General features: G+C 52.5%; 1 protein-coding gene across 6 annotated transcripts in view; it reads left to right on the top strand.

Annotated features, from left to right (window-relative positions):
* The window catches only part of ELMO2 (engulfment and cell motility 2), a 39850-nt gene that overhangs the window by 22606 nt on the left and 3522 nt on the right, over positions 1–13722 (top strand). For 5 of the 6 annotated variants that reach the window (XM_058685833.1, XM_058685830.1, XM_058685831.1 and 2 more), the window contains 11 exons: positions 936–971; positions 2876–2926; positions 7248–7370; positions 7727–7861; positions 8447–8551; positions 8629–8737; positions 9171–9307; positions 10607–10770; positions 10857–10969; positions 11132–11239; positions 11997–12079. In XM_058685833.1, coding sequence (XP_058541816.1) covers positions 936–971; positions 2876–2926; positions 7248–7370; positions 7727–7861; positions 8447–8551; positions 8629–8737; positions 9171–9307; positions 10607–10770; positions 10857–10969; positions 11132–11239; positions 11997–12079 — 1164 coding nt within the window. The remainder of the gene's footprint in view (positions 1–935; positions 972–2875; positions 2927–7247; positions 7371–7726; positions 7862–8446; positions 8552–8628; positions 8738–9170; positions 9308–10606; positions 10771–10856; positions 10970–11131; positions 11240–11996; positions 12080–13722) is intronic. The other variant, XM_058685828.1, reaches the window with a different exon arrangement.

Genomic DNA, 13722 nt, shown 5'->3' with positions numbered 1-13722 from the left:
CCCGAGAGTAAATATTTCTTGCTCTGTGGGCCGATGGTCTGCGTGGCAGCTGTCCCACTTTGTCATCATAGCCAAAGTAGCCTCAGACAATAGGAAAGCAAATGGGTGTGGTGTCTTCCAGAAAGACCTTAGATACACAACTAGGGGACAAGCCCAGTTTGGTCTTAGTTGCTGACCCTGGCTTAGAGGGTCAAGAAGAAGGGGGAGGAGACCTTCCAGGCACCACTGTCAAGTCCACGGAGACCCTTACTTAAGGAAGCAAGGCGGGGGGGGGGGGGGGGGGGGCGGGAGCGGGGGGGACTTGGCACAAAGTTTCATGTATGAAGGCCTCTGGCCCAGATTCTAAGCTGCTTTCTTCCCCCGCTCGTTAGCTGTGTGACATAATGCAAATCACTCTGCTTCTCTGAACCCCAGTTTCCTCATCTGTAACCTGGGAGCGGCAACATCTGCCCCGTTGACTTCACGGGGATGTGAGGAGAAGAAACAACACCCCTGTCTTACAAGTGAGGAAACCAGGAATCAGCTGGGCGGGGTCCGGGGCCCTGAGGCTACGTGCTCTTCTGGGCTGGGCAGGTGCTTTAACCTCTGGGTCTCCGTTGCTCTTTCTGTAAATGAAAGGGCCAGATTAAGTGATCGCTAACGGCCCTTCCGACACTGACACTCTAGATACAGCTGGTAAAAGCCCAAGTGGTGTATACAAGACTTTAAAATTCTCCGTCAACACCACGGGCTCTGTAAAGTTGAAATCCACGTGGGTTCATGCACTGAGCTCCTGGTGGGTTCCAGTGGGAGGAGCCGGAGCGTCCATGGTTCCGTCTGTCCTCGTCTTTCTTGGATGGCTTTGCTCTGTTAATCTCTTCCTTCCTAGTCCAGTTTTGAATGTGAGCTCATTCTCCCATCTGCTTCTCTCTGTGCTTTTTGCTTTCTGCCGGCAGGACAAGCACCTTAACCCTCTAGACCTACCTGTCACTGTAAGTAGTGCTGCTTCGTGGAAGGGGCCCCAGCCCTCTTCCAGGTGGGGAGGTCAGAGCTGGGCAAGAACCTCACGTTCTGGTGCAGGTGCTCAGGAAACCGTGAGACCCAGAGTTCTGGGTGCTGTAGATCCCGTTCGTCAGAACACTCCGGGAAGTGCTGGAGATTAGCGTCACGTGCAGGAGTGAGGGGATGTCCACCCTAGGGAATGCTGCCCAGTCTTCCCTTTGTAACCTGCCTTTCCGTGAGTTTGTGGGTCAGCCCGGGGAGATCAGATTCGGAAATAGCCTGAGACTTTCGCCGAGATGATCCCATGGACGTGTCGCCTTCCAGCTTGGTACAGCAGAGAGCGAAGATAAATCCACGTCGCCCTGGATGCGTCCTAGACCGTAGGAATCTGACAGGGTTTAAGACAGTTGACAGAAGGGAATTTGCCTGCTCGCTTCTTGGCTAGAGGGAGCTTTAGAGGTCGGCTGTACGAGGCTGAGAATGAGCGCTTTGCCCCAGCACCACAGAGGAGCTTTGGGTGTGAGGCCGTTACGTTCTGGGAGCAGACCACTGCCACTTACCTGCCTTGTGAGTTGTCCACAGCAAGGCCGAATCTCAAGCCGACCTCCTCTAGCCACCAGAGAAGCTTCTAGGCCACCTTCTCCTCTGCCAGCCAGCGTGTGTGCTCAGGGGAAGCAAAGTACAGCTTAATGTCCCTGGCAGCGTCAGCCATTTGGAATATGGCTAGAAATGGAGAAGCGAGAGCAAAAGGCCTTTCAGCTCCGAGAAAAATGAGACCCTCACAGACACCGCTCCGTGGGAGAGGCGTGACAGCTCCCTCAGGCCCAGTGATTCAGAATTATCCATAAAATTAAATTAAGGCAGCAGTTTAGAAAGTGAAGCCATACTAATTAACGTGCTAAGAAGTGATGGTCGAGATTGGAAGGAGGAGACAGAAGAATTATGAAGAGCTGTCAGAAAGATTAAAAGCACAGTAAGCTGGGACCATTTTTGTTTAGGGGGAAAGAGCGGCACATTCAAGAGCTCCTTGGGCTATTATGGAGTCACAACACGCTGTTCTTTTTGTTGAGCCCAGTCCTTGGCAGTGATTAAATTATAATCGTTGCAGTCCCTTCAAAAATAAAGAAACGTATATATTTTCAGAGGATTTGCTTAAGAACCGTCCCAGTAAGGTCCTGAAAGGACCCTTAAGGCTTCGCTCCCCGGAAGACTCATTTATGGAGGGTACTTTATGTCCCAAGCGTGCCAAATAAATAAAGTGTTACTGTCAGAATCTGAACCAAATACAATAAAAAAGGTGACCGTATTATGAGAAATTACCCAAAAGCACCAGCACGCTCTTCTCCAAAGCAGTCAGAAGTGAGTCACAGACTACTCACTGTTCCAGAGCATCCACTCCCCGGCTCCACCAGCTGGTGCGGCGCTGGGGGGCCCGAGGCGGGCGCTGGGACCAAAGCCCTTTCCTCGGCTTGGAGGAGGCCCATCCGGCCGGTGGTGGGTGTCTGCCTGGAACGGTGCATGGGAACCGTCACGCTGCTCTGTGCTCCGTACGCATTGTCCATTGCCCGGCATCCTCGTAACACAAGTGTCTTGTCCTGAAGCAGTCTTTGTTCCTCTTTGAAGACGATGTGGTTGATTGTGCCATCGGGGAGGGACACCCTGTGTGGCTCCGTTTGCATTCCCAGAGGGAAAAAAAAAACCACAAGGGAATTTTTTCAGAGTGTAAAAGATGTTGGGTGGGTCCGTGGATTTTTTCCATTTGCCCACTTTTTAATTGAAAGGAGAAAACATTTAAGAGAAAAAGCCGCAGAGCTCCGATGCCACTTTCCTCTCGATAGTTGTCACAGCTGGGCGCGTGCCATCGTGCCTTACGTTTGCTTGTTTTTCTCAATAGGATATGGCCAACGCATTTGCACAGAAGCACCTTCGCTCCATAATCCTGAATGTAAGTTCCCACAACAAGCTGTGTTTTGTTATTAGCGATAGCAAGTATTACTGTTCTGTGATGGTGTCATTAGTGAATTTACTATCGAGTGGGATGGCACTCGGGGAACCAACGGGTAGGTGCGAATAAGCCCATGTTAAGCTGGGAAGCTTTTTCTTATAATCCTCTGCAAGCAGAGTTGTCTCTAGGAGGCTGTCCCACCAGGAATTACAGAGCCTCTAAGGTCCTAAGGCCAGCCAGCTACACGGTTTGTTGCCCTGCAATTCCAAATTTTTTTCCAGAAGGAATGTGTCAAAAGAGGCCCCAAAGAGGAAAGGGATTCTTTCAGCTAACATCCATCAGACCTGAGTTGTGTGGGGGCACCGCTAGGGATGGACGAGACAGTGTGGTGTGTTTGCTCCCAGAGATCTTCCGGTCCAGTAGGGACGGTGCTCTAGCAGTGTGTGGCCAGTGGTTCCTTGGAGCTCCATGGTCTGGGGATTTCAGGAGGAGGAGCACCGCCTGCCTTGCAGGAGGTGTCAGGAAGCCTCTGGAGGAATGACGCCCTGAGGCTGAGCCTCCATCATTCGTCCGGGAAGGAAAGGAAATCCAGCCAGGAGTGGCTGGAATTGGCTGGAACCTAGAAGGAATGTGCCATGGGGTAGAGGGTGGGGCAAGGAGCAGACACGTGGAGGGCGAGCAAAGACCGGATCGAGTAGGGCCTTAGTCTTTTTCCCGAGCAGAGTTGAAGGGTTTAATTGGGATGGTGACATAACCAGGCTGGCATTTAGAAACCTCACACTAGCAGGTGTGTATGTTTCGTGGGGGTATGTGAGGGAGGAGAGTAGAGGGGGAGGTGGTGAGGAGGGAGGCACCTGGAAAGAGGGCTGACTCCCTGTTCCCACGCAGGGATGTGGGTGAGAGAGAGCTGGCTGGGGGTGGGGGTGGGAACTGGGGAAGTGAGCCGAGGATCTGGGTGCAAGGGAGGCCATTCTATCAGTTGTCAAAACCAAGGGAAAACCAGACCACAGTGAAGGGAATAAAATGAGAAATCAGAAGTCAGGTGTGAAAGGCTTGATAATTCTGAGCGTGAACTTCAGAGTCCCCAGCCTCCACTCTACCATTAAGCAATCTGTGATCTTGAGCAATTCACTTAACTTCGATTTACTTTGATTTGCTCATCTGGATGTGAGGCCTGAACGAGCTCATATATATATATATATATATATATATATATATATATATATACACACACAGCTCTTAGCAGGGTGCCTGGCACTTGGTAAGCACCCCGCTCACAGCGGGTTCTCTTACCCGTGAACAGGATACAAAGGTGAGAGAATTCAAGAAGTGAGCTCTGAGCACTTGCAAAGTTGAGCGATCGGCTGCTCTGAACAGCCCGCCAGACTTCACCTTGCAGAACCAGCTCCTGCCTGCTGGCCGTTTCCCTGGTCGCGGCCCCACTGCCACAGAGGGACTCGGGCAGGAGGGACGACGCTCCAGCCCGCTGCCTGCGAGTGATGCGGCGTGCACGGGTCCCACGCATGCTTGTCCACATTCCTGAGCAGCTGTGTTGGACGCCATCCTGTGCATGTGTGGGAGCGAGGGTCGCCTTCTGACGGAAATTTAATGAATCTCGAGGCTTGTTAATTACCAGAGTAGGATTAGTTCAGCTCATTTCTGGACAAACCTTGGGACAAGCGAAGATTCCACTATAGAAGACAATGCAGGGTCAAGACTCAGGACTTCAGTGGTTCTCTACAAAACAGTTAATGCGTGCTCACTGAAGTCCAAGGAGCTCACTGAGTCAGGCCAGAGAGCGTAAGCCTCCATTTACTCAGCAGTCAAATAAGACTCCAGGTAAAAGCTCTGAAACTGACTCCTCAGACTGGGGCTGTACTTCCGTAAGCCCGTTGCTGGCTGGAGTGATTACCTTCCCGCTGTGATGTCTCTAAGTTTGAGAGAGGGGGATTAAAGTGAATGAGAACCGTATCACATTATCTTTAGCCTCTTCTCAAAGTGGTTTTATGAATTATGGAGAGAGGAGAGGAGGAAGGAAGACGGAGAGCCGGGTAGGGTAGGGAGGAATTGGAGCGGCAGAGGGAGGGGGCACAGAGAAAGGAAGAGGCTCGGAGAGGGGCAAAGCAAGACGTGTGGAGGGGACCAAGGGGACCCGGCGCGATGAGACACTGGCGGGGGTGGGCGGGTAGCTAAGGTTGGAGAAGGAGGAGCGGCAGTCAGTTTGGGATGGAGGTGAGCACTGAGCCTGAGCCGAGAGTCCGGGAGCTGGAGAGAGCCGCAGACAGCCCCTGCTCGGAGGAGGTGGGGGCCTCGGCACTCGCTCCAGTGAGAGGTCAGGAGCAGTGCCGTCCACAGAACCTTCTGCGGCATGAACATGCCATCTGGAATGGTGGCCACTAGCCGCGTGTGGCTACTGAGCCCCGGCAACGTGTCTAGTTGTGACTGGGGAGCCGAATTTGTCATCTTCGAAAATTTCAGTTAAAACACCCACACGTGGCTTGTGGCTGCTGCGTTGAGCTGGGCAGATCTAGAGGGATGAAGAGCACCCGGGAGTCACATGCCGGGGAGAGGAAGTCTAGAGCAGTGCCGTCACGTAGAAATGACAGTGAGAGCCACTGATTTCGTTTTAAATGCTATAGTCGCAGCATTAACAAAGGAATGCAGGAAGTCAATTTCAACGGTAGATTCGGTTTAACCCAATATATCCAAAATACTGTGCGTTCAACGTGTAATCGATAGAAAACGACTAATGAAATATTTTGCATTTTCTCTTTCGCGCTAAGGCGCTGAGATCTAGCGTACATTTTACATTCACAGCACATCTCAGTTTGGACCAGCCGTGTTTCCAGTGTTCAATGGACATCACAGGCCTAAGACCTTGATCTCGAGCCAGAGTAGGCTCTAGAGTTACGGAACTCTAGAGCAGTGCTGTCTGCTAGGACTTTCTATGCTAATGGCGCTGTTTTATATCTACTCTTCTCATCGGGTGGTAGCCACTAGCCACATACACCTGTCGAGCTTAAAATGGGGCTGGTGTGACCAAAGACCGGAATTTTTACCTCAAATTAATTTTAACTCACGGAAACACATGTAGCGAGGGGCCACCATATTGGACAGCAGAGCTCCAGAGACATAGAGCTAGAGTGAGTGAGAGAACATAGAGGACACAGAGGTAGCGTGTGGGGGGAACTGGGCAAGAGTCTCATTTGGGTGAGGAGAGACCAAGAACAACTGGACTCAAGATGGCGGGTAAGACAGCGGAGGAGCGAGAAATACAGGGGAGCGAGTGAGAAAGGGCAGCCATTGGGAGAGTGAGAGCCGGACCGTAGGAGACAAGGACGTCGTGAGGCATTGGTCAACCCAAGGGACACAGGGAGAGGTACCATGCAAGAAAAAGGTGGGGCATGAGGAAAGGAGAAGTGGGGTGGGTGTCAGATGGACGAAGGGAGGTAGTGATGGACTGAGAGGGCATGGTGGAGGTCATGGGAAGAGAGGGGACAGGACAGAACACAGGGGATATAGGGAGGGGAGGGTATATAGAGAATGACAGGAGAGAAGGTGGTGGGAGTGTTGGGCGTAGACAAGGAGCATTAGATGCCCTCCTTGTGGAGGTGTCTCCGTACCATTTGAAGAAAACGACCTTTCCTAAAGCCTGTACTTGGTGAGGCCATCCACACCATTGTGTTTTTCTAAAGAAAGACAGAGTGGAGTCCTCTGTACACACTCTCTCATCTTGGATTGAGTGCCCAACTGGGGGAAAGTCCCACTGCTGAGCCCTACTTCATAATCTTTTTTTAAATAAGTTTTAACGTACTTCTTTTGAGAGAGGGAGAGAGCATGTCTGTGTGAGTGGGGGAGGGGCAGAGAGAGAATCCCATGCCGGCTCCGCACTGTCAGCGCGGAGCCCTGCAAAGGGCTTGAACTCACAAACTGTGAGATCATGCCCTGAGCTGAAACCGGGAGTCAGAAGCGTAACCGACTGAGCCACCCAGGCGCCCCGACCTGCATCATAATCTTAGCCGGGTAGCCTCCCTCATCTTTGGCGTGGCTGGGTACAGCCTCCACCCTTGGTTCCACTTTCCCTGCCCAGGGGAATGCAGAGAAAGAGACTGTGCCCTTTGGGCCTGCAGTGAATCATCTCACCCTGAATCAAGCCCTTTCATGCTCCATCCCTTCCAGAACACGAAGTCTCAAAGTTCTGAGTGTAAGAGGGAAACCCTGTTCCCTGCCCAGCATACTTTCTTTTTCACCAGCATGGATGTGACTGTCCCGCAGAAGAAAATCAGTTCAGCCCTCTGCCCCCTGCCTTTACTTTTTACAGCATGTGATCCGAGGGAACCGCCCAATCAAAACTGAGATGGCCCATCAGCTGTATGTCCTCCAAGTCCTGACCTTTAACCTTCTGGAAGAAAGGATGATGACCAAGATGGACCCCAATGACCAGGTAAGTGCTCAGTGGGACAGAGCTCTCCTGGCTTAAATCACGTATTGTTTGATGTGGTACATTCCACCATTAGGCCATGCGTTGAGCACCTACTGTGTGCCAGGGACTGTGTTTGATTGTGTCTGCAGAAATGGCTTGTGTTGCCCTGGGGAACCTGGCCCTGCCTCCCTGCGGTCGCTTCCCTCTGGGTGACTCTCTGGGCCAAGCCCACCTCTGTCCTGCCAAGGTAGAGGTGATGCCTTCTCGGGGATTGATCGGGGCCAGAGTTCCGTGCAGAAAAGTCCGACCTGCTCTTTCTTTTCCTTGCTTCCCTGGGTTAGCTGATTCACCTGCTGACTGTCTGTTTGACTTCTCAGGCTCAAAGAGACATTATATTTGAACTGAGGAGGATCGCATTTGATGCAGAGTCTGACCCTAGCAACGTCCCCGGGAGTGGGACTGAAAAACGCAAAGCCATGTACACCAAGGACTACAAAATGCTGGGGTTTACAGTAAGTTTCCCAAAGCACGGATCTTGGTAGGCGTTCTCCCCTGATAGGAGGTCAGAGGGCCCACCCTCACAGAGCCCTGAGAAGCCCCCCTTCATAATGGAGGTCCTGGAACAGATGACATCGAGGGGCTGGTGGGGGCGGGGGGCTGATACTTAGTTTGCCTTGGTGACGGCAGATTACACATTTCTGTGCAGCATCTGGCCCCGTGGAACGAATCTCTCTGTTGGAGGGCCCAGGAGGTCAGTCACGTAGACAAAGAGAGGACCTCTCACCGCAGCAGCTAGGTTCTTTGAAATGCAAGAGTGGCTATTTTGTGATTGGACACAAAGCCTGAGGATGAAGTTCGTTCAATTAAATACTCACTGTGCACCTGCCTCCTCGGGACATGGCGTGCTGGGCTCTGGGAAGACGGGATGAGTCCGCACAGTCAGGGTCAGGAGCTCCCAGTCTCGTAGACATGGCGGGAAGGAAGGAAGTGAGCACAAGAGCTAGTGTCATCGAGGGGAGGGCAGTAGGGCTTCCCCGCCAGTGGCTCTGCACACGTGAGGCTACCGAGTCTCAAATTGGGTTTCTTTATTTCCCCAGAACCACATCAACCCAGCGATGGACTTTACCCAGACTCCTCCTGGAATGCTGGCCTTGGACAACATGCTGTACTTGGCTAAAGTCCATCAGGACACCTACATCCGGGTAAAGGCTGGGGGCCAGCTGGCTCAGCCCTGCTACGTCTCTTGCCTCCCTAATCCCCCCTCCCTCTGTCCTCACAGATCGTCTTGGAGAACAGCAGCCGAGAGGACAAACACGAGTGCCCCTTCGGCCGCAGCGCCATCGAGCTCACCAAGATGCTCTGTGAGATCCTGCAGGTTGGGGAACTGCGTAAGTCCCCACCGCTTCACTCTTCTATCAGACGTTCCAAACTCAGGAGCCTTGGGGGACTCAAGGTTACAAGGTCAGGGGTCGATGGGACTGGACAATTACTGTGCGTAGTTCTGGTAATCGGTGTGTGAGCTGTGATCCGTCCTATCCTCGTCTAAGGGAATCATGGCTGCTGCCTTGTTTGAGCGGGTGATTTGAAGGTGTTCGGAGCTACACCAGCATCCATTTGCCCCTGTGCGTGAGGCTGAGCCTCTGAGAAGGCAGTGCCAGACCAAGAAAGCGTCCTGGCGAAGGAAGTCGAGAAAGGCCCGTCTCACACTCTTCATTCGCCCTGGCCTTGCTCTGTTTTGTTCCTTGGGGCCTCGGTGCACGCGATGCAACATTTCTGAGTGCGAGGACCCAGCTCCACCCTCCTGTTTCTCATCCTCTGTAGCAAACGAGGGCCGCAACGACTACCACCCGATGTTCTTTACCCATGACCGGGCGTTTGAGGAGCTCTTTGGGATCTGCATCCAGCTGTTGAACAAGACCTGGAAGGAGATGAGGGCGACGGCCGAGGACTTCAACAAGGTCAGTGTCCCAGAGCTCTGATGCCCACGGGCTGAGGTGGGCGCGTGATGGTCTGTGACCCCCTGAGCTGGGAAACCGGCTTGGTCGGCGGCACTGGGTCCCGAGACGGAGCACGAGAGCGCCTCGGGTCCCTCCGCTTGTGCTTCTGCGATAGCCTGGAGCCGGGACCTGCCCCTCAGTGCCCTGGGCCCCTCATTGACCCAGTGGAGCCAGGCCGTGCCCCGCCCGTCTTCCATGGAGGACAGGAAGCCAAGCCTGACACTAATCGCCGTGGTCTGCCAAACACCCACTATGAGCAGGCACTGGTGTGGTTCTGTAGGCGGGAAACATTGGCGAGAGTGGGGGCGGACCTCCGTGGTGAGTGTGGTCTGGCTACCCACTCGGTACCGACTCCCAGGGCACACCACGTACCCGCTCTCTGTCGCGCCCCGCTGGGCCCTCCGAAGCTAGAATAATCTAGAAACTTCTCATCTCATTGTAAAAAACTGGCAAAGTATAGAGAGGAGAACATTCTCTATAATCGCACCACCCAGCGACGACCATTTCCCTGTTTCTCTCTCGTCTTCTTTTCCCCTATAGACTCGGCCCCGCTGAGTGCAGAGCTGTTGGATGTGTGGTGTGATGGCCCTTTTTTTCTTTACCTGTTGTTTTAGGGAAATACCCCATCTTTTGAACCCACCTCAGTGTGCCAGGCGCTGTGCGTCCATATAGCATCCATATGGCGCCTCCGGGCAGCATATACCCGAAAATGTGCCTTCCTTTCTCATGTTTTAAAGATGAGTGGGGGCGGCGCCTGGGTGGCTCAGTCGGTTAAGCGTCCGACTTCGGCTCAGGTCATGATCTCACAGTCCGTGAGTTCGAGCCCCGCGTCGGGCTCTGTGCTGACAGCTCAGAGCCTGGAGCCTGCTTCGGCTTCTGTGTCTCCCTCTCTCTCTCTGCCCCTCCCCTGTTCATGCTCTGTCTCTGTCTCAAAAATAAATAAACGTTAAAAAAAATAAAAGATGAGTGGGGGTGGGGGCCTGCAGACCCTAAGCAACTTGCTCCAGGAACAGATTAAGAGATGGGGCCAGGATCTCAGCCCATTTCTCTCCAACTTCAAAACCTGTGCATTTGTCACCATGAGGCACTGGTCCTAAGGGGCCATCTAAGAAGGTGTGCCTTAGAGAGCCAGTACTCCGGTTCACCCAGCGGGTGTCTGTAGGGCCTCCGGGGTGGGGGCAGAGCCATGGGACCCGGAACCAGCCTGGCCCCTCACCGGAGGGGCCCAGGCAGACGCCATCCTCCTTTCTTCCCTTCCAGGTCATGCAGGTGGTTCGAGAGCAGATCACTCGAGCTTTGCCCTCCAAACCCAGCTCCTTGGATCAGTTCAAGAGCAAACTGCGTAGCCTGAGCTACTCTGAGATCCTGCGGCTGCGCCAGTCCGAGCGGATGAGTCAGGATGACTTCCAGTCCCCGCCGATCGTGTAAGTGCTGCTGGCTGGGCTGGGGGGAGGCGCCACCAGCCGTGCCGTCCCGTGACCTCCCCTCGCTCCGGTGCATGTCCACACAGGGAGCTGAGGGAGAAGATCCAGCCCGAGATCCTTGAGCTGATCAAGCAGCAGCGCCTGAACCGTCTCTGTGAGGGCAGCAGCTTCCGGAAGATTGGGAACCGCCGAAGGCAAGGTGAGGGGGCCTGGGCCCCTGGGCCGGTCCTTACCGCTCAGAGTCAGTGCCCTGGGGAGAGAGCCTGCCGGACAGGGGACAGGTCGTCGTTTTGCCTTCCGTGTGCCCAGGCCCTTCCCGGACCTGTCTTTGGTCACTTGTTTGTCTTCCCGTGTGTTGCAGAACGTTTCTGGTACTGCCGCTTGGCCCTGAACCACAAGGTCCTGCACTATGGTGACTTGGACGACAACCCTCAAGGGGAGGTGACGTTTGAGTCCCTGCAGGAGAAAAGTAGGTTCACTTCTCCGTTGACGTGTCATAGTAGCTGGACTCCATGTCAGGAGACCTGCGTTTTAGTCCCGGCCGTTTCAGGCCGATTATCTGGTCTCGGGCCGCTTGTCTCTCTGGCCTCCTCTGTCAGAGGTCATCTCTACCTGGACTACCTCACAGAGCTATTTGGAGAATTCCGTGAGATTCTGATGTGATTGGGCTTTGTAGACTGTCAAGGGTGATACAGGACTGTGTTGAAAGGCGGTGTTAACGAGCCGAAGCTCAGAAGCCAGATTGCTGCGTTCAAATCCTAGCTTTGCCGTTAATTCTCATTAACTGCAAGTTAATTCTCACCTCTGCCTTGGTTTCTTGTGCAAAATGGGAATAATAGGCACATTTCCTTTGTAAGGGGATTGAGTGAGTCGTGTAAGTAAATCGCTTACAACATTGGCTGTCACGTAGTAAGTGAGCACAGCTATTTGCTCATGGCATTGTTCTCTTAACCGCTATGCTATGCCGTGGAGGGGGCGTGAGCCTCTGAGGCCCCAGACCTTCGGGGAGACCATCCCAAAGCCCTGAACTGATCCCCAGTCAGATCTGACACAGCCCAGCCAGCCGTGGCCCACGGGAAGGGACCACGGAGGAGGAAACAACACAAGGCTTCTCTCTCTGAGCTGATCAAGCCCTGTGGTCCGGGGGCTGGGGCTTCCCCTCCAGCACTGACGCAGAGACCCATTTACAGCATAAATCTTCCGGACTAACTCTCTTCATTTACCAGTTCCTGTTGCAGACATTAAGGCCATTGTCACCGGGAAAGATTGCCCACACATGAAAGAGAAGAGCGCTCTGAAGCAGAACAAGGTGAGTGGAACGGGTGCCCTGGCAGAGTCACCGTCACTGCGACGCCTGGAGAGTGCAGTCGGCGGTGGCCGCTGTCCGAGCACACGCTCTTCCGTCCGCTCTCTCCCGCTAAGTTGTTCCTTCGGGTCTTGTTAGGAACAGAACAAGAACAGGCAGAACCCCCGCGTACGCACCACCCGGCCTCAACAACCTTAGCAGGTCCCAGCTATCCACCTACTATACTACTTTGAAGAAAATCTCAAGTTATGCCGTCGTTTCCTTTTCAACGTGTAGAATGGATCTGTAAATTATAAGGGCTCTTACCATAATCACCATACCATGATCACACCTAAAAAGAAAGAAAAAGTTGTTATTTAATGTCAGATATCCCACAGATGTTTGCGCTGTCTTGTGAATAGCGTAATTTCTCTGTATAAAAACACACAAACGGTGTGCGCACACATACGCACACTCACACTGTTCTGTTCGCTAAATCAGAAACCAAACAGGGTCTGCACACTGTGATTATTCTTTTAAGTTCCTTGATTACCACGTTCCCCTCTAGCTTTTCCATGTTCATTTCACTCTTGGCAGTTTATCAGTGGAAGAAACCGGGTTGCTTGTTTGGTATCTTCTCGGAGTCTGAAATTTGCTGATCGTCTCCCCATGGTATAGTGTAACTTGTCCCTCCGTCCCAGATCTGGACGTTGGTGGAGAGACCTCGGGGGAGGCTTGATCCAGTTCAGGTTTGACCCTTTTTTTTTTTTTTTTTGGCAAGACTACTTGCTAGGTGGCATTATGTTCTATCAAGAGACACACGATGCGCGATGGTCTCTCTTTTTGTGATGTCAGCAGACTGTTAATGCCGAGTGCCTCAATCCACTGGCCAATTAATATTTGCAAACTAACAGTGTTCCAGTGCAGTTGTTCCTTTTCATTTATGAGCTGAACTACTTCTCTAAAGAGAAACTTACCATCATCTACTCTTGGTTTCCCAGTGGTCCACTTTATATAAGAAAGGATAAGCGCTTGATTCTTTCCTTTTATAAAAGTACCCACTTTTAAAACAATGAGTTGGTTCTCTGGTATCATCCAACAGTGACCAACTTTGCGTATGTGTTTTGTGGATGTGTTCCTGTGAACTCTTAGACTTAAGCAGATGATATTTGTTCCACTCCATTACAGTTATGCTGTCGATGCTTCAATTCCCCCATCTTTGGCCACAATTTGTTACCATTATGGTGGTTTTAAACCGTTAAGACTTGGGGCGCCTGGGGGGCTCAGTCGATTAAGCGTCCGACTCCGGCTCAGGTCATGATCTCGTGGTTCATGAGTTTGAGCCTCACGTCAGACTCTGTGCTGACAGCTCAGAGCCTAGAGCCTGCTTCAGATTCTGTGTCTTCCTCTCTCTGCCCCTCCCCTGCTCACGGTCTCTCTCTCTCTCTCTCTCCCTCTTAAAGATAAAAAACATTGAAAAAAAACCTAAAAAAATCAAGATTAAAAAAAACTGTAAAGACTTTCAGTTTGATCACCAACACGTGTAACTGAAGGTGATCTCCAGTCATGGACTCTGACATTCAGGGGTTCTGAGTGTTGGGAAATGACTTTTCTCCCTCGTTGGAAGCATCCACATCTTAGGTGTGACTCAGGCGGGGAGTCCTCAG

Source organism: Neofelis nebulosa, chromosome 9 (genome assembly GCF_028018385.1).
Source record: "Neofelis nebulosa isolate mNeoNeb1 chromosome 9, mNeoNeb1.pri, whole genome shotgun sequence".
NCBI lineage: Eukaryota > Metazoa > Chordata > Mammalia > Carnivora > Felidae > Neofelis > Neofelis nebulosa.
This window is presented reverse-complemented; position numbering and strand designations above follow the sequence as displayed.